This window comes from Podarcis tiliguerta, assembly GCF_965153285.1.
Source record: "Podarcis tiliguerta genome assembly, chromosome: 2".
In the NCBI taxonomy this organism is placed as follows: domain Eukaryota; kingdom Metazoa; phylum Chordata; class Lepidosauria; order Squamata; family Lacertidae; genus Podarcis; species Podarcis tiliguerta.
The window spans coordinates 42,568,727-42,594,537 of record NC_139535.1 but is presented as its reverse complement, the minus strand read 5'-3'; the positions used below and the strand labels follow the sequence as shown (position 1 = coordinate 42,594,537).

At 40.4% G+C, this 25,811-nt stretch overlaps 1 protein-coding gene across 12 annotated transcripts in view; it reads right to left on the bottom strand.

Moving 5' to 3' along the window:
* Positions 1-25,811, bottom strand: part of ERC2 (ELKS/RAB6-interacting/CAST family member 2) — a 521,838-nt gene that overhangs the window by 285,314 nt on the left and 210,713 nt on the right. For 6 of the 12 annotated variants that reach the window (XM_083420965.1, XM_083420973.1, XM_083420963.1 and 3 more), the window contains 2 exons: positions 25,182-25,322; positions 5,006-5,199 (listed from right to left, as the gene is read on the bottom strand). In XM_083420965.1, the coding sequence (XP_083277091.1) occupies positions 5,006-5,199; positions 25,182-25,322 (335 nt within the window). Of the gene's footprint in view, positions 1-5,005; positions 5,200-5,904; positions 5,935-20,082; positions 20,119-25,181; positions 25,323-25,811 lie in introns of all 12 variants that reach the window. The other 6 variants (XM_083420969.1, XM_083420962.1, XM_083420966.1 and 3 more) reach the window with 2 other exon arrangements.

Sequence of the window (25,811 nt, the reverse complement as noted above, 5' to 3'; positions counted from 1 at the left end):
TGCTCACTGGACATTGTGACCAAAAACCTGCTGGAAGCAGCAGTATACTGAGATCTTCATAGGTAACTCTACAAATAGAAAAGTGGTTCTTCCCCCCATCCCCAACAACCCATTTAGCAGGGACATTGTATGGGGGGAAATACGGCTCCCCTAAAAAAAGATTAATTGGAGCAGCCATCTTGTTCTTGATATAGCTATCCAGGAAGAGGCAGCATGTCATAATGTACTGTGACTTCAAGGGTTTTTCTGGGGCACTGTGGGAAATTTGAAATGAAGGACAGTTCACAGCAGCCTGTTGCATATCACAGCATTACTGCTGCTTTCCTTCCCTGCTGCTGCTAAGCGTCCTAATGCTGGGCTACAGTAAATTTTGCTGAAAGATAATGACAGGAACCAAACAAGGGGTACACACAGAGGCAGAGAGAGGCTTAATTCCATTCTTTAATCAAGTAGCTTTCATGGGCCCCACACCCTTTCAGAATAGTTCCACAAGATGAGGAAGGTGGTGAGCTAAGTTTCACAGGGCCCCTGTTCTGAGGTGGATTTAGGGCAGTGAGAGAGATGTGGGGGCACTGGGCACACAGATGAGACAGGCACCTTCTCAAAGCCCGGTAAGCACCTGCCCAGCTTCAGGAAGGAGGCATGAGGACTCTGACAGGGTCCTAGAGTCCTATTGCCTCCTTCCCCAAGCAGGGCAAGTGCTTACCAGGTTTTGGGAAGGAGAAGGGGGGGCTCTAGGACCCCAACAGAGCCCTGTGGCTACTTCACAAAGCCCAGCTCTTTGTTTACCCTAAGCCTGCACTGGAAGGTGTCAAATGTTAGCCTCCCACAGGACAGCATATACTCAAAGTTTGCCCCTGCCCTGTCTATCTTTCCTTCCCACCATTAGCAAATGAGGTACAGCTAATTGCATCTACAAGCTGCAGTTCAACTTCAGCACCAACCTTTACTGGGGTCAGTAATAAGCTACACCTTCCTTCTACAACTGAAGGAAAATTCAGTCATAGATCTTACAAGGATTTGCAGCTGAACGTAAAAGAACAGAGGTCATTCACAGTGATTAGCAATTGTGCCCTTATTTCAAATGCTCTAGTTGAAGCATTAAAGAGAAACTGATGTTTTCAAAAAAAAAACCTGGTCCACTCATGGTGTTTTTTTCACCTTTTTCATGTTAAGGCAGAACCAATATGCTATTCATCTCCAAACTGTCTTCATTACATTTTAAGGCCAATAGTAATTCCATCCATCAGCAACTCAAAAACTCAAACCTCTTAGCTGTTTTAAGTCTATATGATTGTTGTGGAGTACTTCAGCTTGGTTTTCGAAGACTTCCATGCATCCCGGATTTAAAGTTAAAAACTATTAAGCATGCCACCATTTTAAAACAAAACACATTCATGTATGTGTAAAGAGAATCACATGGGCCAATAGGGACCCACACGCCTTGAACTGAATTGACCAAGGACAGCTCTCTCATCTTGCTCAAAAGAATTCATGAAGAAGCAGCTTTAGAAAGAGCCTAAAGCAATGTTCGGTTGCCAGGAACCCAGCGATTAAAGTAACTGAAGAAAACACTGAAATGGGTGGCTAGAGGAGTGGGGAAGAACCGTCTCTTGTACATTGCCTGGTCTAAAGGCAGATTGGATGGGGGGGGGGAGGAAATTCAACCTGGCAAAGGTTGGGGTGCCTCAGCTGAGGACGTTTGCATTTTGGCTATCCACTAATTGGTACAAAAGCCAGTATCCAGGCAACTATGCCAAATGAGCCAAGTTGCCTCATCACATAATTTGCTACAAATGGGGCTTGTATTGAGTCCCTATCCACTCCACTGGAAATATTTTCACATCATTCAGCATGCAAGGCTCCCAGTTCCTGGGTGACAGTAAAAGCAGGCTGAAGGAATGTAGTCCTGTTGAATTGTTTGAGAAATTGAAGTTAATACATATCCTCCAGAGTACAGGGAACTGCGTAGCCAGATATCAGTGCAGAGTCTGGACTGAGCATCGTAACCATTTACTGTCATTGACCAGACATATAAAGTCACTCAGAGATACACCTCACCACCTCATACTGGAAATATACCACCCATTTTTATCCTGCTCTGCATACATCTGAGACTCATTCCTCTGAATGAAACTGAAGCACAAGCATGTAAAATATCCACCCATTAGAATTCCTGCCTCTGCTCTCCAGTCTGTGACAGTAATTTTAAAATGGCTCTGTATTCTAAATGGTTCAAAAAGTTCACATAAATCTCTCTCTCTCTCTCTCTCTCTCTCTCTCTCTCTCACACACACACACACACACACACACACACACACACACACACTGTTCAGGAAATCACATTCATATGCATGAAGAAAAGCATAAGGTCTTTTCATATATTGTGTCTGTCTGCAATTGATTATATTTTGCAAGTGAATTGCTTTAAAAGCTAGATGCTCTATTTTGCTAAAAATTCTCCCAGGCCGGAGGATGCGAAAAGAAAAACCAGTGCCCTCTTCCACAGAGTGTTGAGTACTTGCCACACGCACTGATTTAATTAAGAGCTATTTCGCACTTCTAGGCTACAAGCGAGTTACAAAATAGCATTTCAGCTACACAAAATAGAAGGCAGGAAAAGTCACCTTGTGTATTGGGCAGAGAGGGGAGTCATGCAATTTCCCAGATATTTCTAGCAGGAGTCACACAGTAGGAGGATGTGGTTTGCAAATACTTGTTATTTTAAAAAAATCCTGCTACGGGACATAACTTTGTGTTCACAAGGAGCTAGAAGTCCTCAAAGGTGCCCAGGCACAGGATTAACCATTTGCTTTGCAGGTATCATATTGTAAAGTTGTAGACTGGAGTCCTAAAACCATGGAACATGTTCTGCTGATAGTCAGCACTGCTGAAGGAATGCAAAACAGGAAGTTCATAACCTATGATTGACAGGTGGTTATCTCTACACACCAGCTAGGTGAAGTCACATATTGTAACCTAGAGAATCAGAGTCATAAGACTATAGGTGCACCTGCAGTCTCATAACTCATCCCTCTGACCCTTATGGGAGGGTCTTTAGGACCTTGGGCATGCGACTCATGTAGGCAGACGGCAGATGGAACAGAAGAATGAAGCAGACTGTGAAGGGTTTTATTCTAGTTGTGCTTAAGTGCTGAGTTTAAGTGCCTTGTTTAGTCTAAGTCAGTGGTTCCCAAAGTGGGTGGTACCGCCTCCTGGGGGCAGAGGGATTACCCAGGGGGGCACTGAGAAGCAAGTAAGTGGCAGGGGGGCACTGAAGGTGTAAATGATTATCAGATTTTGAAACGCTGGTATCAATGGAGCATCAGTTTTGTTGAATTAATTAAACTAAACAATTTTAACTGGATTTTGAATAAATGCGCAATTAATTGTTACTGTTTTGACGTTTATTGTGTTATCTTCTTATTTAGTGGGTTGTGCAAACCACTATTCAGGCATGGGGATGAATTTATGGAACCAAGGAGGCAGTGGCCCAAAAGAGATTGGGAACCGCTAGTCCAAGTGGGCTCTGTGTACGTTTGTTGCTGCATTTTATGTCTAATATTGGCTGTACAACTAATAAAACTTGAAATCTTCACCCACAAGTGTGCTTATTGCCACTTTCTTGTGTGCTCACCCCAAATCTACTCCAGAGGGCTGGAGGGAAACCCAGTACAGATTGGGGGGGGGAGCATGGTAGGAATAGAGGGAGGGGACGTTCTATTGCTCAAGTGGAAGTCCTTGCATTAATGGGACACCTTGGCTAGATACAACCCCAGGACTATTGATTATGTACACTATTTAGACAATTTGAAGAATTTTGTTTGTTTCTCTGTAGTACTGCTACCGGGCATGTCATTTGGAGGGATGCCAAGAGCCCCCCAAAAAATTCAAGGAGAGGATTGCTGTGGGGCATGCTTGCGTCATGTGCACAGAGTGTGAGCGTGACATGTCAGCACGCCCCGTGGTGTACATGTACAGCGTGAGAATGCCACAGGGTGTGCTGTGTCGCATGGCCCTGGAGCCCTCAATAGCGGAGGCAAGGCAGTAGGCTTGACTGCTGCACTGGCCAACTCATAGATTCAGAAGAGGGTGGTCTATAACATCTAAATAATCAATAATGAAGAGTTGCCTTCATCATCATACATGACTGAATCTTTTCCCGTTTTTCCAAATCAGTCTTCGTTTGTAGAGTCTCTTACCCAAAGTAGACATGTTGATTTTGTCTTGTTTTGTCAAGACTTGAATGCAAGCTTAACAAACAAACAAAAAATAGCCCAGAAATAGCATAGCTCACAGATAGCATCATACTGTTGTCTCACTTGTAACTAAATCTCTTTCAACGAAGCATCATATTGGTGCCTCATTTGTATCTAAATCTCTTCAGCAAAGCACAAATTATTCAGTTAGCCAGTCTGTTACTTGCTCATTTTGTTCTCTGTGCAAAACTTTTTTGTTGTTAAAAATATTCCAAAAAATGCAATGCTTTTTTTCTAAAAAAAAATGTTTAGGGGTACTCTCATTTTCCTACTCATTGAAATACTGCCCCTCAATGAGGCGAAACTTAGATTCACAAAATGTTTAGGGGTATGCATACCCCTGCATACCCCCAGAAAAAGCACAGTATAAATGTATTAAGGATCAATTTCTATTTTACTTCCAATATTCTATCACCTAAGTACCAATTTCCACTTCACCCGGTGTATTTTTTGTGTGTGCAGAGTACTTCATATTATGTATTGTGCAACATTCTTCCTTTCCCTTCCTCCACAACATAAGGAATAGGAGTCGCTTGCCTGCTTTCTTTAAAGAAATATTGTCTTTCCAGAAGACACCAAGGGCTGCTCCTGGCCTTGAAAAATATCAGAACAGATATACAAAGAATCCATTCACTGTTTGGTTGCTTTTTTGTTATTCTTCTGTTAGAAAAATGTTGCCATTGTTTCTCATCAAAGATGAATGTAAAAGGCATTTGCTGAGAAAACACAAAGGATGAGGAATTTACCTTTCTAATTCAGCAATTTTCTTATCTTTGTCATTTTTTTCATTCTCTACTTCCTTGAGGATTTCTAGAAGTCTGTCAACCTCAGCTTGAGCTTTGCCACATTCGTCTCTATAGTAGGCTGCCTCTTTGTCAAGCTGTTTCATCCTGTCAGCAAATTCAGGGTTCATTCGTGCCTCCTCCTCTGCTTCGTGAGCCTGTTAAATTTACCAAGAAAACAGAAAGAAATCACTACCATTTCAGGTAGCTTCACTTGATTCCGGAGTCCCAGACTTCATACGACGAAAGGATTTATGGGTATCCTGTTAGTTGGCAATGTTTTCTCAATGATTCCCATAACAAGGACATGTTTTGGGAGGGAATTCATAGCACCCTGGCTAAGGAAATAAAATGCTAACTTAAGAGAGAGAGAAACACTGCTAGCTTCTGACTCTTGTTTAGAAAAACTGCCCTGAACAACTTAATATAAACTAACATATAATATGGTTTAATTTAATAACTGCATTAAACAGTTTATGAACGATTTAATGCATACTGTTTTAGGTAAGATGAGAATGCATTTAACAGACAGTTTTACCCAAAATCCTTTCCCCTCTTTTTTTATTTCATACTGCCAATATTTAACCTGAAACATAAGAAGAAACAAGCCTCTTGGTGGAACAGCACAAATAAATATACCTGGCAAACACATGCATGGGTGGGTGGTCAGTTCACAAACAAGAAGGAATGCAATGAACACAACAGAAAACAAGAGTGCAAAGCCCACTCCTGCTCCCATTAAAGCTAATGGCAAAACCCAATTAACGTCAGTGAGAGCATGAATGGGCCAAAGTGTTTAAAACATTAGACCGAAATAATCACACACAGATGTAAACAAGAATGCACTGCAATGCTTAGCCTACCCCTTGTTTCCCATTATTCCTAATTGGCATCTTCAAAGAGCAGGCAGGGAGAAAACAAGTAGTTTAACCGCAGTGCACATTAAACACACATAATTCAGAGAACACTTTTTAAATGCACACACATACATTTTAAAGGATTAAGGACATTTAGAACTGCATGTCCTTCCGCTATCTAACAATATATAACAGATGCTGGGTTTGGGTTCAATCCACACTTAGTCATGCCTAAAGTAGACTCAATGAAATCAATAGTTAGCACTTAAATCCTGTTGGTTTCAATAGATCTCTTCTAAGCATGACTAAGGCTGCAATCCTAATCCCACTTACCGGGGGCCGGGAGTAAGCCCCATTGAATTCAACAGAGCTCACGTCTAAATAGACATGGTCAGGATTGTGCTGTTAGTCTGGAGCCAAGCCTTCATTTTAATTTCCATATTTATAATTACTTCAGGGAATAAATAAGCAAGCAATGAAACAAGTGTCGGTTAAAAGGCAGCATGCACGTTTAGATAAAAGGTAATACTAACATAAACTCCTCGAAGTTTGACATTCTTTGCAATGATTTAATCCTCTTTGGTTTTCAACACGTTTAAGTAAAACATTTTTATTCTGAAGAAATGTGCAAAAAAATAGGCTACTGAAGAACTAACAGCTGTTCCCCACCCCCCTGCATGTAACATATCATTTAAGCATGAGGATAATCAAGAAAATAGTTTCGTTTCAGTGGATTTCTTATTTTCAAAGAGATGTCTGAGGCCACTTCAAATGTGATGAATTTTCTACATAGGCATAATGCATGCAAATCAAGTGTGTCTTAGTTATCCACAGCAAAAACAAAATAACAAAAACAAAACTAGTGTGTGATTTCTCATGTCTGATAATGTGCAAGTGGTTTGCAGACTGCCTTTTCTACACAGAAATGTTAATAATGTAGGAAAGTCACCATGTTTGAAGCAGCCCTGGGTTTAAACATATGAGGGGAGCATTTTCTACATAGGTAATACATACATTATGCACAAATGGTACAGTTTACACATAGCCTCTACTCATTTCAGTGGGAGCTTGAACAAGGTTCCACTTGGTACCTAGAGAATTATGTCCATAACGTTCGATTCAGCTCCCTTTGAAATAAACAGGAGCTGTTGTACTTTGCAATGTATGTGAATTGACCCCTTAATCTTTACAAGGCTGGGCTCTATATGGAATTCCAAGCACTTCTGAGTGTTCATCACAGTCTGTCTGATTTGTCACTCCAAAAAGTAACCCACCATTAAGACGTGGCTTCAAGGGGCATGGGGACAATGATGTGAAAAGGGTCTTGGAACTCCCAATGGGTTGCAATTCTATGCACACCCCATTGAATCCCACCAAAACTCTGAGGTACAGAGTCTTGTGTATGCATGAAGGCTTTTGCTATTGGTTATAAGATAAAAAGAGACTTTCCACCCTTCCCATAGCCAATAGGAGAAATGTCTCACAACAGAAGATTAATAGACCAGCTATGCCAGTTCACAACCAAAAGAGAATATATCTATTTCACAAACTTAAAGCACCAACATAATAATATAACCATCATTGGGAGACTCCGCCATAGGTCTGCTCAATAGATTCAGGGTGGCCAATGTTGTACCCTCCAGGTGTTGTTGGATTACAACTCTCTTCATCCTTGACCACTGGTCATGCAGGCCAGGGCCAAAGAGAATTGTAATCCAACATCTGAAAGTTGCCATCTACCCCTACAACAGATCATAGTAGGCTCCATGGTAGTTCAAGGCATTCAAGGCATATCCACACACAATGTTATAGTTGAGTTTAAACGGCCATGTCAGGGGCTATTGAAAGGCGACTCAGCATCTACAATTCTTGCTGGCCCCATCCCAGCTGAATATAAATGCAGCAAGGCTGAAAATTGCCTGGCATGGAGACAAGAGAGTGATGGGAGCACCAGCTCCACCCTTGCTGGTATATAAACAGGCAAAGAACAGCAGCAATAGCCTTATTACGGCTAGCATACTGAGGCACACAGTTGGGAACTTTTACCACAGTGTGGGATGAAAACAAAACAGCTAGCAGAGAAAGCCTCAGCAAGGTGGGAGAGAAGTGATTGGAAAACTGTGAGTTATGCAACTTCACAGCTCTGAGGAAAAGGAAGAAAGTAGGAAATGTTTTTTAAGATGTTATTATACTGGAAGGCAAAACCATACAATTTGAAAGGTGGTGATGAGAAGAATCCAGGAATTCCTGAAAAAAGGGCGAGAGGACTCACTGGGTCTTCCTCTGAAACTCATTGAGTTAGATTTGGGACTCTGAAAGAACTGAAGCCACTGTATTTCACTGCCAGCTCTTAAGGGAAAGAATCTGCAACATGTCACATACTTAACCTACCATGGTTTTCCTTAAAACATCCTGGAAACTTTGATGTGGTAAACAGGCTTATTGCACACTTGGAAGCACTCTTATTGCACACTTGGAACTGAGATTGTGAGGATTAAGGCTAAATAATTATCCTATTTGTTGGGAAGAATACATTTTCAGCAGAAAACCTATATCAATGTGTGAGTAGAGTAAGTACTATATGGTGCATTTAAAATGGTAAGTGTAGAAGTTCAAATCATAAATTGAAATAACTTAGCTGAATAAAATTCAGCTTTTCGATTTTTTAGCCAAGATACAGCCAACTCCTTGGAATTAGCAATTATTTTCAACTATGTCAACTCAAGTGTTGTAGGGTGACACTGAATGAAGTCTGCGGTGTAAATAGGGCAACATGGGGGCTTTCAATGGATCTAAATGATCTCCATGAGATCGCACGCAAAAACAAACACACATACAAGAAAAAGCTTACACTGGTTTGTTCACATTCTCCTTTTGACAGCTAATTCACAACCATTGTTTGAAAAAAACAAGACTTTCCTTGTTGCTTTTTATGATCACATCAGTCAAGGGTCATGTAGGCAGTGTACTTAAAATTACCTGGTTGTCATGGCTGGACCATGGTGCATTTTGGATTTATTGTGGCAATTACTGTGCATTGGGAAACCAATGAAATCTGTTCTCAGAGACTTATGGAACCCGGCGGTTTCCTGAATGCTCTGGAGAATTTTCCAGCAGAGAGAGCTAGCAATACTGCTGCGGCCTTGGTAATACTCTGGAATGGGGAGATGAAGCAGGCCATCAACATGATTGCTCCCAAGTGCCCTCTTTGGTGCTGAGGAGCTCACTTTGCTCACTGGTACACCAGGAGCTTATGAGTGATGAAACAGACTGGAAGACAACTAGAAGGCAAGTGGCAGAAATCTTGTGCTGAAGCTGACTGAACACTGGTTAGAGCACTGTAACTGTGCCTAATATGTTGTGAGAGGTGACAAAGAAGGCCTACTTTGGTGGCTCCACTGCATCCTCTACTAGCTAAGAGTGCCTTTTACCAGCTTGGGTTGGTAAGTCAGCTATAGCCATTGCTAGCTCAAGACAGCTTGACATCGGTGGTCCAGGCACTGGTAACCTCAAGACTGGATTAGTGTAATGCACCCTATGTGAGGCTTCCTGTGGACTTAACCACCAATGCATCTTGCAGAAGCTAAATTGTTGACTGGGGTATCCTGTCAACTCCATTTAACACCTCTGCTGAGGGAGCTGCACTGGCTGCAAATATGCTACTGGGAACAACTGAATATTGTACTTGAAAGCCCTAAACAACTTGGGCCCAGGTTATTCAAGGGACTGCCTCAACCCAACTGTGCCCCTCAGATGGGTCATTGCTGACACCACACTTTGTTTCTATAAGAAATTGGACTTCTAGTGTTGCAGCTCCAGCCCTCTGGAATAAGTCACCCACATTTTTGTTTAAGACTTTTCCAGAGGTGTGACCCTGTGATTTATAGACTATTAATTTTGCACTTGTAGAGGCTGTATTCCTGTCTTTAGAGTTTGTTGGAGTGGTTTCAATTGTTTTCAGACCTTTTATTGTATCTCATTGTTATATGATATTACATTGGTTCAATGGCTTTAGGCTGTAAAGCAGTTTATAAATTTGAAAAATAAAATTCAGCAAGGGACAGGAGAATTCACTTCAAATGTCTATTGGAAGCCCATTCACACACAGGTCATAGTGAGGAAACTCCCCCCCCCCCATGCTGCCTATTCTGCACAGAGCCTCAATTATTTGTTTCTTATGGCTAGGAATGTCTTGTTTAACTGCCTGGAAGCCAGAAGAAAAGACAGGAAGACAAGAACTTTAAGCTCTCCATCTTCTCTTCAGTTACTCTTCTTCAATCAGCAAGCCATGCCAGATCACCTTCAACCAAATTAACCAGTTCCTTGAATAATGCTATTATGTGGATTAAAACATAATGCACATCATATTTTTAAAGGTGTGTAAAAAAAAAGACTGTTCAGCAATTATTTACAAGACGGTCTAAACATTTTTCCAACTAATTTCCAAGCACCTTCATTGTTCCACAAAGTATTCACTGAATGAACTTAACAGCGTACAGTAATCCAAATCTATAATGACACAACTGAGAAATGGAATGATTATATCACTGAACAGTGCGGTCCATAAACGGTTGTGTGGGTTAAATGTATCTCTTTTTCGCTGCTGCCAACATCAGTCTTGGTAGCCAAGCCCATCGGTGTACCGGTCAGTGGAATGGCTGCAACCAGTGCTATTTTTCTACAAAAATATGTACCAGAACTCATCCTGAATGCCTCCCTTGTTCTCTTACAATGGCACTGGAACACATCTGAGAGGTGCTGGGACTGAGTTCCAGTGAGTTCTGGCTGAAAAAAAGCCCTGGTTGCAACTGCTGTGGCCAGTTGAAGCGGGCTTGGGAGAAAGATGCATGTTGTGTCGGGGTCAAGATCTGTCAGTCTTCAATTGTCCATGCTACAACCAGTGAGTTGAAGCTGTAGTGCAGTACAATCAGTGTGGAATCATGACCTAAGCTACTAGAAAAGGAGACCCATACATAATTTTAAACAATTGCTATTAAATATATCATTTGCATCTTTCCAGATATTTATAGAAAGCGGCTGTAAGAATACAACCACGTTGGATTACAGAATTTTAAAAAATGACTATAGAACATATGGCTTGAATTGCTTAGTATGCCCATGTCTTGGAATATGAATTGTCACAAATTTTATTATCTTACAATGAATACTCAAAACAGAATGTCATGCTTAACTGATCACTGGTTTATAGGAGGAGATGGGGCCATATGGAGGAATCAAAGAGGTCAGTCCTTATTAATGAACTGGCCTTCAAGTCTCTGCATTAATTAAACATCTAATAACATTACAATTTTACTTTAAAATGATTATAAACATACTTTCCTATTTTAGGGCAGTGGCTCTCCAAGTGATACAACCTCTTGTCTAAGACTCATTTTGTGTTTGGGTGTCTTGAACCCTAATTTCCTTGCATGCACAGGGAGTAGCAGAGTTACCTCTCCATATCATACAAATTTACTATATACACCAATATTACATAATTGTGCCAAATACAAAGAAATTGAAAACATGTGCTTTATTAATTAGCATGCGATGGGCACTGTTTAGTCTTCTGCCAATGGTACATATACATAAAAACAGTACATCTTAACTTAAAAGAGTCAAAAGAGCCATATAATGATGAATAAATAGAATGAGACAGCAGATACATGCAATAAAATACTTTAGTTAGATCCTTCAAACTGTATTGATAAATAATATAGAATTCAAGAGAATGTTAACGTTCAGCTCATTATTAGTTAATACCTCAGACTGAGTGAAGGAAGTAATTTTAAACTTGCCTCCTTTGTATTTGCAGTGTTGAACTTAGAAGCTGCATGTTTCTTGTCATTAGTCCTCAATTTCCACAGAACAGCTGGAAAAACATAATCTATCAAATGGATAGCAATGTTTTAATGTAGAACAAAAATAGTTCCTGCAAGGTACTAATTGCCTCAGGGCAAATTCAGGAACTCTAGAAGATATTGTCTCAAACACTATCATCTACAAACCAGTAAAGATGGAAGCTATGGCCAAAATAGCTATAAACTGTGAGATAGTGGAATGTCTGTTCATTTTGTCCATATTAGTTAGCTATAGATATGCACCAGGTAATATCATACATGGATGGAAGTCAACACCAAGGTTTCACTGGCTTCAATTAAATCAAAGGTTTACCTATTTATGGTTTGTCACAAAGGCTGCTTGTCAATTATTGTTGTTGTTGCTGTTATTATTATTATTATTATTATTATTATTATTATTTCTACACCACCTTTCATCTGAGGATCAGATACAAAAATACATAACATAGTAACAAACAGAAACAATAAGCCCCGCCCCCAACAGTTTAAAAGGCCATAGATTGATTAATGAGCCAAAGGCCTGGGAGAAAAGGAATGATTTTACCTGGCACCTAAATATATGTAATGAAAGCGCCAAGTAAGCCCCCCTGGGGAGAGCATTCAAAAAGTGGGGAGCCACTACAAAAAAAGGTCCATTCTTGTGTTGCTGCCCTACAGACCTCTTGAGGAAGAGGCACACGAAGCTGGTTACCTCTCCCAACATTGTGTACAATGAGGATTTCAAGTGTGAAATGCTTTAGCCAGAGGTGTATTAACAAAGCCTTTCCCAACACCACACCACCCAGAGAAAGCAGAGGAAGTCCTGCATATCTTTGCCAAACACAGTTTTGGGACGCTGACAACTGAAGAAGCTCATGGCGCTCTTAAAAAAAGCAAGGACTGCTCCACCCCTACAGATAGAACGTATTATTGATTGACTATTGCATTTGCATCCCACCTTATTTTCCACAGAGCTCAAGGTGGTGTGGTTCTGCTACTCCTCATTTAATACCTGCAACAACCCTGTGAGGTAGGCTGGGACACTGTGACTGGCCCAAGGTCACCCAGTGCGTTTCATGGCTGAATAGGGATTAGACCCCTAGTCTCCCAGGTCCTAGTCTGACACTCTAACCACTAAACTACACCACAGACCTGTTTGGCCCCTATGCACCAAAGTTTTAAAGCTGGTGTTTGGCATGCTGGAACACAGAGAAGCAGTAGAGGAGGAGTTTGGACTTGGACTTGATATCCCGCCTTTCACTCCCCTTAAGGAGTCTCAAAGCAGCTAACAATCTCCTTTCCCTTCCTCCCCCACAACAAACACTCTGTGAGGTGAGTGGGGCTGAGAGACTTCAGAGAAGTGTGACTGGCCCAAGGTCACCCAGCAGCTGCATGTGGAGGAGCGGAGACGCGAACCCGGTTCCCCAGATTACGAGACTACCGCTCTTAACCATTATACCAGGCCTCTCTGCTCTCCTCACTTCCAAAACAGCTAGGTTTTGTTTTTCCTAAACAACAGGAAAAAAAAATCATCTTTTGTACACCAACCCTAATTACCCTTATTAGTATTTGTAACCCCTTTCCACTCAAGCCTACTTCATGCATTGCTCATGTGGAGAGGGTGTGTAAATTGCACATCTATCCCTACTCAATCATGCTGCTCCTCCTTCTCCTGCTTTTATTATTACTATGTTCTTTTATTGCTTTTATTCCTGCTTTTATTATTACTATGTTCAGGGAAACACCCACAGTGGGGCACCTTAGCTACGCATGGAGGCTCCCTGTGCAATTTGGAAACCTTGTTAAACAGGGTTGTAGACTGCGGGGGGCTTTCATGCATGGAGGATTCCTGCTGTAAACATAATCCTGAACACAATGACAGTAAAAGTGGGTCAGGGGGAGCAGGACAACTTTGGGGGTGGAGCTAAATATGCAACCCTAAGCCCCCGTTCAACACACTTTTCATCTACACAAGAAGAAGGCTTCCGTTGCCTGCAATCTGGGAAGCATATATTTTAACCCAATCCTGACATGTGGGAGATGTGTGAGGCAAGAGAGAGGCCAGAATCTCATCATCTTGCCCAGTGACTATGCTGGGCATTGCCCTTCACAGTCTCAGCATAAAAACTATCTTTCCCCCTCTACTTATCACGCATAAACCACATTTAACACAAATGTGTGTGGGTTGTTTTTTTCAAAAATCAAATTCATTGTAAAGGAAAAGTCCCAGAATATAAAAGAAGTGTAGAATAGCAAAGGAAAAAAAAGATGAATATATCATTGTCCCTTCCAACTCTGCAGTTCTGTGATCCTAATCCTGCTGTAGCAGTGATCTGCAAAAAATGTGGTTTTTTAATATATATATATATATATATATATGCAGGTTTTGGTGTCCTCGGGTGTCTTCCCGTGTAAAAGTTGGGGTGTCTAGGCGACGTTTCGACGAGGTCTCACTCGTCATCTTCAGGCTGGTGCTTTCGGCTTCTTGTTACTGGAACAGAGCAGGATCTCAGTGTTTGAGTTCCTATAAATACTGTTGAGGAGGTGTGGTGTATAGCCTCCAATGTTCTGGGCAGAGAGGAGGTTCCCAGGCTAGTGTGCCTTTTCTTCTTTTGTTCCTTAATTACTTGAGGGATATCTTGAGTGATTTCTTGAGTGATTTCCTGAATCCCACTTAGGTGGGTCATTAGGTGTGGATTAGTTGCTAAAGCCTTCGTGTCTTGAACTCTTGAACTTTGTGAAGAGTTTTTCTGAGAAGATGGCTGTACTGCACTTGGTTGTGCTCTGGCTTGGCTTCGTGTATAGGGGCGAGCTGTGGTTTTGTGGCCTGTGCCAGCCAAATCTGTGTAGGGATTGCAGGGGGGTGCAGCATCCGGAGGTGCCACCCTGGTTTGGCTACTGGATGGTGTCTGTAATTTATCTGTGGAGAGGGTCTGGGTTTGGGTCTGGTGTGGTTGATTGGTGATGGCGTTCTGTGTGCCTCTGGATCTGGTGTCAGATTTTGTGGGGAGGGCTAATTTCCAGATGTCTGGCAAGCGGGATGTGTCGTCACGCTTGTTCATGTTGTGAGGGTGTTTCTCTATCTCGATGGCTTCCATGATTATTCTCTTGTGGTGATGTTCCATGTTAAAGAGCAATTTGGAATCTGCAAAATTAATTTCGTGTCCTGTTTCTTTCATGTGTTGGAAAAGAGAGGAAGTTTTTTCTTCTTTTTTGACGGCATTCTTGTGTTCTGCGATACGTGCATTTATTCGTCTGTTTGTTTGTCCAATGTACGTGGCTGGGCAGACTTTGCAGGGTATTTCATAGACCCCTTGGTTTTCCAACTGAATTTTATCCTTGGGGTTTCTGAGGATATTGGCTATTTTTTGGTTGGTGCAAAAGGCTGTTTTGATATTGTGTTTATGGAGGATTTTGCTAATTTTATCTGTAGTGCCCTTGATATAAGGAAGGAGGGCTATGCCATTGTTTTCTTCTGTGTCTTGGTTTTTGGGGGGTGTTTCTTTTTGGATTAGCTTCGTAACCCTGTTTTGCTGGTATCCATTGGCAATTAACACATTTGAGAGATTCTGTAACTCAGTTGTCAAGTGGTCTTCGTCAGCCAGGCGTTTGGTTCTGGAGATGAGAGTCTTGGCTACGGAGTTTATTTGTGCAGGGTGGTGGTGTGATTGTGCATGTAAGTAGCGGTTGGTGTGTGTTTTTTTCCGGTAGATAGTGTGTCCTAGGGAGCCATCAGGTTTTTTGTAGATTAGGACGTCAAGGAAGGGAAGTTGGTTGTTGGCTTCTATTTCCATAGTGAATTGTATTTTGGGGTGTAGGCTGTTGAGATGTGTGAGGAAGCTATCCAGAAAAACTCTTCACAAAGTTCAAGAGTTCAAGACACGAAGGCTTTAGCAACTAATCCACACCTAATGACCCACCTAAGTGGGATTCAGGAAATCACTCAAGAAATCACTCAAGATATCCCTCAAGTAATTAAGGAACAAAAGAAGAAAAGGCACACTAGCCTGGGAACCTCCTCTCTGCCCAGAACATTGGAGGCTATACACCACACCTCCTCAACAGTATTTATAGGAACTCAAACACTGAGATCCTGCTCTGTTCCAGTAACAAGAAGCCGAAAGCACCAGCCTGAAGATGACGAGTGAGACCTCGTCGAAACGTCGCCTAGACACCCCAACTTTTACACGGGAAGACACCCGAGGACACCAAAACCTGCATTCCTGTACCCGTGAAAATCTACGAAAGCATATATATATATATATATATATATATGCTGCCTTTCCTTCCCAAATGTTCCAAAGAGCTACTTGAGAAATTAGTGCTGAATGAAGTTTTAACTGAAGTAAGAATTTCAATATTTAGCCATTTTGTCCATTAAACTGGCACTTGTTTCAGTTTAAAAAACTACAATATTCAGTAAATGCTCTTACTAGGGTGGGCCCCTTCTACTCTTCTTTCTACTGTAGATACGTTGATTTCTTGGTACAGTATACTGTGGTAGACTAACCAGAACAATAGACATATTTTGCCTTGAGGCAGGACATTTGGTCACTTTTTTGCCCTGCCAATTAAAATAAAAAATAAAAGTGAGAAATACAATTGTCTGTGGGAGTCTGAGTATAAATTAGTTGAATTTATGGTCAATTTTAACTTTTAATTTTCATTATGAAGGGGGGAATCAATAACAGTACAAGTAATGCAGCAAAGGAAGAGGAAAAGATCGTTACGCAATAGGCTCACAATGCTGACCACAATGCTAAACCAAAAAAAACCCACATTGAATTCAATGTTCTTTCTTGCCACAGCAGCTGCCAATATCAGGTTTACAATTTGGGTTTTATTGTTGAAAGAATTTAAACAGCAGTTTGAGGCCTCCTATTTGGCAATGTTGCAATAAAATTCTGGATGTTCTATATGCTCCCCTAGATGAAAAACTACGCTACACTGGCTCTGGTCCAGAGTCATATTAAATCAAAATACTTTTATTTAAATCAGTATCGTTTTTGGCTTTAACAGGCTAAAAGCCAGCTTCTACGGCTTAACTGGGTTATAGGACCGAGATCTAAGGGGGAGGAAGAGTTAGGGACAGTTCAAAGAATGCAGGATGCATATGCACTGGGATGTGAGAGTAAGCCTGATTTTAATGCACCCTCTCCCATTCTGTGCAGAACCTTTGCTATAAATCCATCACTAGAACCTGCTCGCGTAATCCCTCCAGCACAAGAAAGCTTCTCAAGTGGACATTTATGCATATAGACAGGAAAAGTTCATTATGATGGGGAGAGGGTGCACACCTGTGACTCTTAATCTCATAGTCGTAGGTTCAAGCCCCACATTGGGCAAAATATTTCTGCACTGAAGGGGCTTGCACAAAATGACCCTTGTGGTCTCTTCCAACTCTATGATTCTATGAAAGCTCCTGAATATGAAATAAGTAACTAGAAATCATCTCACGTGGAATAAAGTGGGTGTTAAGAGTACTCATGAATCAGATTAATATCAGGCAATTTATATTCTGCTGCTCAGGACTGACCTGCTGGAAACCTGAAGGGCCCTGTCCTGCTTCCCTCCACCTGCCTTGGTGGACTGCTGCCGCTGCTGCTGGGCAGAGAGGGCTCCGTTTTTGTTTTGTTTTTAAATTGCTTTTATTTTTTATCTATGTCATTTTAAATAGTGATTGGTATTAATGCTGTATTCTTAGTTTTAGATTTTATGATTTATGTGGAAATTGTTTTCCATTTGGTTGTGTCCTTTTTGATGTGTTTTATTTATTGTTCATTATTTTTGTTATGTTGGTAATTATATAAATCTTGTCATGTTGTAAGCCGGCTTGAGCATTGTTTTAACTATGGAAAGGCGGCATACAGATAAAATGATGAATGAGTGAATGTTCAGCAGTGACACAAACATGTAAGTTGACAATGGTCCAGCTGTCACATACTTAAGCCACACTTAACCAGTTACCACAGACTTGCCAATCTGAGCCCCTCTGCTTCTCCCTGTTGGTGTATGGAGGGGGGGGGGATCAAAATTCTTGACTTTGCATTATCAGGGCTGTGTTTGCTTGTTTGTTTGCTCAGATAAACCAAAATCAGGAAGCCAAGAACAAATCTTGGCCAGAGATCATGCTTTCTTTGGGGCGAAATGAACAATGCTTCCTTTGTTCACATTCATAGCAAACCATTAACTCGGCTCCTTTGGGAGGAATGGTGGGATATAAATTCATCAGAATCATAGAGTTGAAAGGGAACCCAAGGGTCATCTAGTAGTCCAACTGGCTACAATGCAGGAATCAATGCTAAGGGTTCATCCGTTTGCCCCCGCTCCTTCCCCTCAGGAAAATCTGCAGTTTAGTGCTAAATCAGAACAAATATCAATCTGGTTTTCTGCTGAATGCTTTTTGTTCTGATTTGGTAGGCATGGGATAAGCGGAAGTGTGGACGAACCCCAAAGCATCCCTGACACGTGGCCATAAACAATAACAAATAATTAACTCTGGTTTACAATAATGCATGAGCAGGGCCAATGAGATGTGGGATGGGGAATGAAGTTCATTCTATAAGAGCAACTGCACCCATTTCCCATCTACTAAAATCATCTTGCTGCAGATTTTATTTTTATTTTATTTTTATTTTTTGGCCAAAATACAAGATGTTTTGTTGGTAACTTATCTAAAAGTATACATATGGCAAAGTAGGAATAAATTTAGACCTTATATGAGAACGTAAGATCTACCTAAAACTAAATGTAATTACAGGCTAATTTTGGATAAATAAATGTGGTGTGTTTTATGAGGCCTATTATTTCCTCACCAGGACATTAAATTTTCATTACAACTGTGGAATTTGCTCAAATACAATGAAGAGGAATAATGCCCTAGCTGCACATAACTGAAATTTTCCTTAGAGACATGCCACACCTTCCACCTGCAATTACAAAACACTATGTAATTTAAAAACAGGTTTCTATAATACAGCTTTAACATTCTTTCTGCCTTTTAAAAGGTACAATAATTTTCATTATCAGTGTAAATCTGTCACTAAGATATAAAAAAAGCTTTCATTTATAGACGATATATCTGTGTAATACATTTATATATAATTGTCTATGTGTCTTGCTGTTCCTCAAATTACTTATAATGACTGTCAAGTTATTCACTCAGATTCATTTGGGTTGAGTGTTCTTTCTGGCATTGCACATCTGTTAAAGCAAGTTCTAGCACACAACATAATAAGATGTGTTTGTTTGTAAGGTGCCATTGGACGTTTTATTCTTTACATTGTTGAAATACATGGAAACAGTGCTTTTTTTCCTAAAAAAATGTTTAGGGGTACTCTCATTTTCCTACTCATATTGAAATACTGCCCCTCAATGAGGCCAAACTTAGATTCACAAAATGTTTAGGAGTATGCGTACCCCTGCATACCCCCAGGAAAAAAGCACTGCATGGAACTAAAACTAAATTATTTAAACTTAAGCAGCAAGAGTGTATTTTTCTGTTTTAAAAAGGCACACTGTGATAAGCGGCCTCTGGATACACTTCTATGGGAGAAAGTCCCATTGATATCAGAAGCTCTCTCTTTCTAGCAAGTATGCTTGTGAAAGCCATTGTGGTATAATGATTAGAGTGGACCTGGAAGACCAAAGTTCAAATCCCCACTCAGCCATGAAGTTCATTGGATGATCTTAGGGCAGTCTCTTAGCCCAACCTACCTCACAGGCCTGTTGTGATGATAAACTTGGTGAGGGGAAAACCATGTACATGAGCTCCTTGGCAGTGAGGAGTGGTTTATAAAATGTAATTAATAAATAAAATTCAAGTGTTTGTGACAACATTTTGAAAGGATGCTATAAGGAACATTTAATGTTGCGACGTAGCAATTCCCTGTCTGCTGCCAGAAACCTACCACACTGCATTTTTTATAACGCAAAGAAAGTAGACAGTAACTATTTATTCTTCATTTAAGATATTCTGAATAACATTCCAGAGCTTAAGTTTAATTTGAAGGATCCACTGAAGTACTCCATGAGTATAGCAGTAAAATAACAACGAAGCCTGATATCTGCATGCTTTCTTACACTGAAGTAGTTGAGGACCTGAAGGCACTTCAAATTTGATCGCAAAACTTACTGATCCAATTTCTAATAAACACAATTTCCCACAAACGTTTGAAAATATAATAGCCTTAAAGTCCGCAAAGCTCACTTTATTTCAACACAACGCAAATGAAGCCATCATTGTTTTGCAAAGCTCCACAGAGGAAGAAGGACAACATGGTGGTGGTTAAATGGATCCTCATGCTTTCGTATGTTACAGCGGACACTTTCTGAAATGACTTACTGGATTGTACATCTGATTGAACAACTGTTCAGCTTGCTACATTGCAAAGTTGGGAAGGAATGAAGCACAGACAGGAAAAGAAGGAAAGATCCAGGAAAACAGTATTAGCTCAGCAAATCCAGCACATTTGCACAGAAGAACTTGGAATTTTATTTTTTTTAAGTAGAAATTTAAGTTTCTAAACATTCTTTAGTGCAAGTGAGAGGCACTGGGGGAAAATAAATGTTGACTTTGGCTCCTAAAAAAGAATAGCTGGAGTAAGAAATCTAAGGTTTGTGTTACTTTCCCTTTCTCAAGTGAAATAACCCATGAAATACAGAAAGCTGTCCACTTTTGATGATACATTAAGTGCTGGTCTCTAGCAATGAATCACTAGAAGTGCTTTTGGCCAAGGCTGCAATTTATCACCAAAGCTTCAAAGATGGTAATAATAAAAGATTAATTAAACTTTATCATTAAATTTATGGCCTTCCTTTCATATTAACACAAAACTGCATTTCAGTTTTATTTGAATTCTGAACAGTACAGTTTGGCAAACAGTAGTGGTGAGGAAATCTAAGCGGCAGCGAACAAAAGGAAGACATTCTGAAGTGGAATAGTCCATAAGGAAGCAAAACAAATGATGCTGTAAGCTATAAACCACTTATTCTAGAGCAGTCTCGCTGAAGTTCTACCACCCTGTGGGACTTCAGCTTTATGACGACCCCATGACAACTCAATCACTGGGGTGGGAATGGGGGGTAGGGTTTGAACAGGATGCCAGTGATTGAAAATCCAAAACTGCCTCCATCGAGGGTATTCACTGAGACCACTTCAGAACAAATGGCTTAAGGATTACTTACAACCGTTAAACAAAGAAAATCCCTATGACTTCTTCATTCATGAAGGCAAAATGTCTATAAAACGAACATCCATTGGGTCATTTTTCTGTTAATGCTCTCATGCCTTTCACACCGCAAGCTTTCTTTTATTAAGCTCTGATCCAAAGAGCCTCCTGAAAATTCACGGATGCAGTGAAGCTGCCCAGATTTCTCCCTCCACTGTGGATTCTTTTGCTGCATTGAAAGAAAGTGCAGCAAAGAGCCCTTCCTTGAATTTCAGAGGAGGCCTCAGAATCCCATGTGTGAACTGAATCTCTCCCATGGCATTTTTGGTTCTCCCTCTTCATAATCCTGCCTAGTGTGGCCACTTACATCGCCAAAAAACAGAGCAAATGCATCATAAAGAGGGCACAGATTTGCACAAAATGCTGCATGCCAGTTTATGTGCACAGATGCGAATATAGAAACATTTGCTATAATTTAAATAGGTATACATTGCAAGACAGCAGGGACAACTATGGCGAGACAACCTCTATGGTTCAGGAGCTATCTGCTATTGGGCAACTTAAAGGGCTCTGCCCTCCCTTCTTATAATTCTTGATCTTTTAACCAGACAGGCCCATCAAATAGACAATACCTTGAAATAGAGACCTGACAGCCCTTCATATAGAGGACTGTCATCTGTAAAGTTGGATATCCTAGTGTTCATTTTTAACTGTACAGTATGATTTTTTTTTATCTCCACTCAAGGGAAATGGATAGGTATGCAATATATATATTATTTCAAGATACACTATAGCAGTTTTGCCATACGTCCGGAATTTCCCAGACATATCTGGAAAACTGCTTAACAACTTTTCTGTCCTGATTTTTGCTGTTTGAAATATGATGACCCTACAGTATAATATACTGTAATAAAATATGTGAGTTTCACTTTTTGTTGTAGTTCTCTTGTATAGATTCTGTGTTCACATCCCCAAGGCAGTTGGTGTATAATTATGCCAGCTTGAAAAGCAGCAAGGCATTTTGAAAGCTGAAAGAATTTTGATGCTGGTGAATCGGTTTCCCTGTTTTATCCATTTCCTAGCTCAAAAATATATGAAAAGAAGAACTAGCAGAAAATCAGAGAAAATAGCAGGAAAAAACCCTAACCTCCACAAATTAACTTTAGGCACACTAACACATGCTTTCTTGATTACACCTTGCTGTTATTGTAGCCAGCGGGAACTAAAGACCAGCAGTTGTTGGAAAGATGATCATACTAATTATTAAGGGGAGGCCCAAAAAACTGTAATTGAAGCTAAACAGTAAAACAAGGTTCCAGTCCTCATGCCACTTATTTAAAAGTAGGATAATCAATGTGACAACGTCAAGCTTAAATTATGTGTAGCTCCAAAACCTCACATAATTTAAATCAGGGTCGGTTCCAGAAGGTGGCCAGGTTGGCTATCTGTTAAGGCCCCAAGACCAGAGAGGGCCCATGGTTGAAATAATGCTGCCATTTTTACTTTACATAGAATATCCAAGATCAGATGCAGTCTAAGGAAATTCTCACTTGCGTGTCCCAACTTTTCCAGGTTAATGGAGGCCACTGACAATACCATGCCTAAGAGGCCCCAAAATGCTGGAGCCAGCACTGATGCAAAAAGGTCAAGATCTGTTATATAGAGATAGCTTACAGACCCATATGCCACCTGATTACTGTTTTCAGGCCAGTTTTCTCTGCATAAACAGAACAAGAAACAGGTCAGTTGTGAATGGGCTACTTTTTGTAAATACAGAAGTACTTTAAGTGGTTTGAAGTGATTTGATCATTTCAATCATTCTTTTAAAAACTAATCAAAAAGTGTGTGTGTGTGTGTGTGTTGGAATGATACGTTACATGCAACTTCCAAAAGCAAGTTTTTCTTTTTTAATGATAAATTTAAAAACATGCTTTTGAAGTTTCATCTGGAATTTATTTTCCAATTTTAACAAATATTTCAGTTCTACCATTCCTGCAGTTTCCTGACCCATCACTACTGCGGAATGCAAGTTTCAAAAAACGTCTCTCTACCTATAGGAACAAAGGCATATCAATACTTCATCACTTTCATCACCAACCAAATGCACGAACTTAGGTTTTCCTAAAAGTTCAAATGGCTGAACACTAAGCATGCAGATCTGTTGTATGACCATCTTCTCACACAATGTTTGGAATTTCAGCTAAAATTAAGCAACGCTGCCAAATAAAACATACATTAAAAAGAACTGTTTGAGGTCAATTATCAATAACAATTCATGTTTCTGTTTAGCGCCTCAAATTTGAAACTTTCATTGTTGAAGCACCTGTTCTTCTCACAAACCAGTGAATATTGCTAAACATGGCTGATGAATAATACAGATTTTTTTTTAAGCACTTGGTATAAAAACTTGAGATCTGTTACATCTGTGAAAATCTGGCTCTTTAATGTGCTAAACATTGCATAGCCCACTACTACAGCCAGTACTGCCACGACAGCAATCTTGAAGACACTGTCCGGAGACACTGTCCTTTTGAGGCTTTTGAGGCGTCTTCCGTTGAAACTTTTCAAAGACTATTGAGGGACTGTCCTTAGACATCTGTTTTGAACACACGGCTTGACTGTCCTCACTACCACTCTGTTACAGTGGTGCCCCGCAAGACGAATGCCTCGGAAGACGAAAAACTCTTTCGTCTTGCGAGTTTTTCGTTTTCTGAGCTGCTTCACAAGACGGATTTCCCTATGGGCTTGCTTCGCAAGACAAAACGACTTGCGCCTTTTTTTAAAAAAACCGCCAATGCATTCCTATGGGAAACCGTCAATACACATTGGTGCTTCGCAAGATGAAAAACTCGCAGAACGAAAAAACTCGCAGAACGAATTAATTTCGTCTTGCGGGGCACCACTGTATATTGTACATATGACTTTGATTGGCTTATTCCTATAATTTGAATGATATCATTATTCTATTATATATTCTGTACTAACTATTAGCCTACGTGTTGTGTTTGTATTGTTGTGATGACAGCAACCTTGGGGAGCAGGTATTGAGGGACAAAGCTGTGCATGCCACACAGTTGCGCATGCATCCCCTGAGCCAACCTACTGTCTTCAGACGCAGCGCTGAAGTAAGGTTCAACTGAGAACCTGGTCACCTTCTGCATCTGGAATGGAAGGGACGCCATCTTGTCCTTTGCTTCAGGCAGCAAACGATGTTGAGTCAGACCCGCCCAGCAATGAAGTGCAAATATATCCTTAGCTTCTGGAGTGAAAGGGGTGGTTTCAGCACATAACTTAACTGCAGCATGCACACACATGCATGCACCCTCCTTGAATTGTATGGATGTTAAACCTACATTGGTGCACTGGATATTATGCACAATGCACTGATTTTGGTAGGTTGTTTCATCTTAGATTTCAGTCCAGTTAGGACTGTTTGGGGTTGCATCTTGATGTTGTTTATATATGATTATTATTACCTTTTGGTGTGTGTTTTTGACATTTAGCATGCTGCAACCTATCTTGAACTGTCAAGCACTGATCAGGCAATTCAACCCAAATATGAGGACTGGGCTGTCTCTCCCCTTGCCTGTGACTTTACAAAAGATTGTACAAGTATAATCTTCTGTCCATGTGGTGTACATGGGTCCTTGCACTTTTGCCTTGTCAAATTTAATGTTCATATAGTTAATCACTTTGCAAGCACCTGTCCACAATGATGTATGGGCCACACAACAGCCAAATTTAAAGAATTTTTTTTCCAAGTTGCACTTTCAATGAGAGTTAAATGTGCTTAACTTTGGCCCGACTGTGCCCTTGTTTAAATGATCTATTGGCAACATGAGCCCGTTTACAAGGTGTGGAAGGCAAACATGATGCTGAAACCAAGAAGTATGCCATGAGTTTGTGTTTCAACGATGAACATACACAATACTAACTCACATAGGAAAGAGAAACAATGTATGGTAGAAATGTGCTAACATGATTTCCAAATCATTTTGACAAAATCATTTAGACTAAATGTGATTAAATTTGCTGTACATTAAAAAAAAATGTTCCCGTATATATTTACAAGGCTTTTCTGCTGAAGACAACTTTTTAAAATGGCAATAATAATACAGTATTATTATTTTAAAACTGCTGACAGGTTTCAAGCTTAATAAACAAACACATTTCCATTCATTAACAGTAGTTTCAACTTGAAACTAACAGATGACATATTTCACTGCAGAAACGCAGGCATGCATTGGAAATAAGATCTGTTGTTAGTATTTACCTTTTTCAGTTGTGCTTCTAGCTTACTACACTCCTCCTTCTTTTGCTCTATGGCTATTTCTAAAGACTTTAACTTGGAGTCTCTTTTCAGTCCAGCCGAAGCCAATGATGATGCATGTTCTTTGAGGTCAATTAAGCTAGACTAAATACATGTAATATATATAAAAGAGACAATTGAAAGAGAAGGTTACCAGAAAACATAGAACCAATTTTTAATCCCTACTAAGCCTTTTACAGCGGGCTTGGAGACTGTGAGGTGCCGTCCTCTAAAGCACAGCTGCAATTATGTTCCAGAGCACATAGGTAATGAGCCATTGGTAGAAAGCCCGACACCATGTTTAGTCCCTGCTGCAAAGAGCTTAGAGGAAATCAGCAGCATAGGAGCATAGCGCCTCTGTGGGCACATGTATACACTGCCCACTTACCCTGCTTCTGGCCTAACTGAAAGTAAACTGATGATCACAGACAATAGTGGATATTTATTAAGTTCAGTGAACCTCTTTTGATTCTTTACTGGGGCTCTTCTATCTCTAAGCAATTGCAGTGGACCCACTTTAAACCTAAACAACAACAACAACAAAATATGGGCTTCTTAAATATATGTGGAGTTGCAGACCTGCCGGTTTACAGG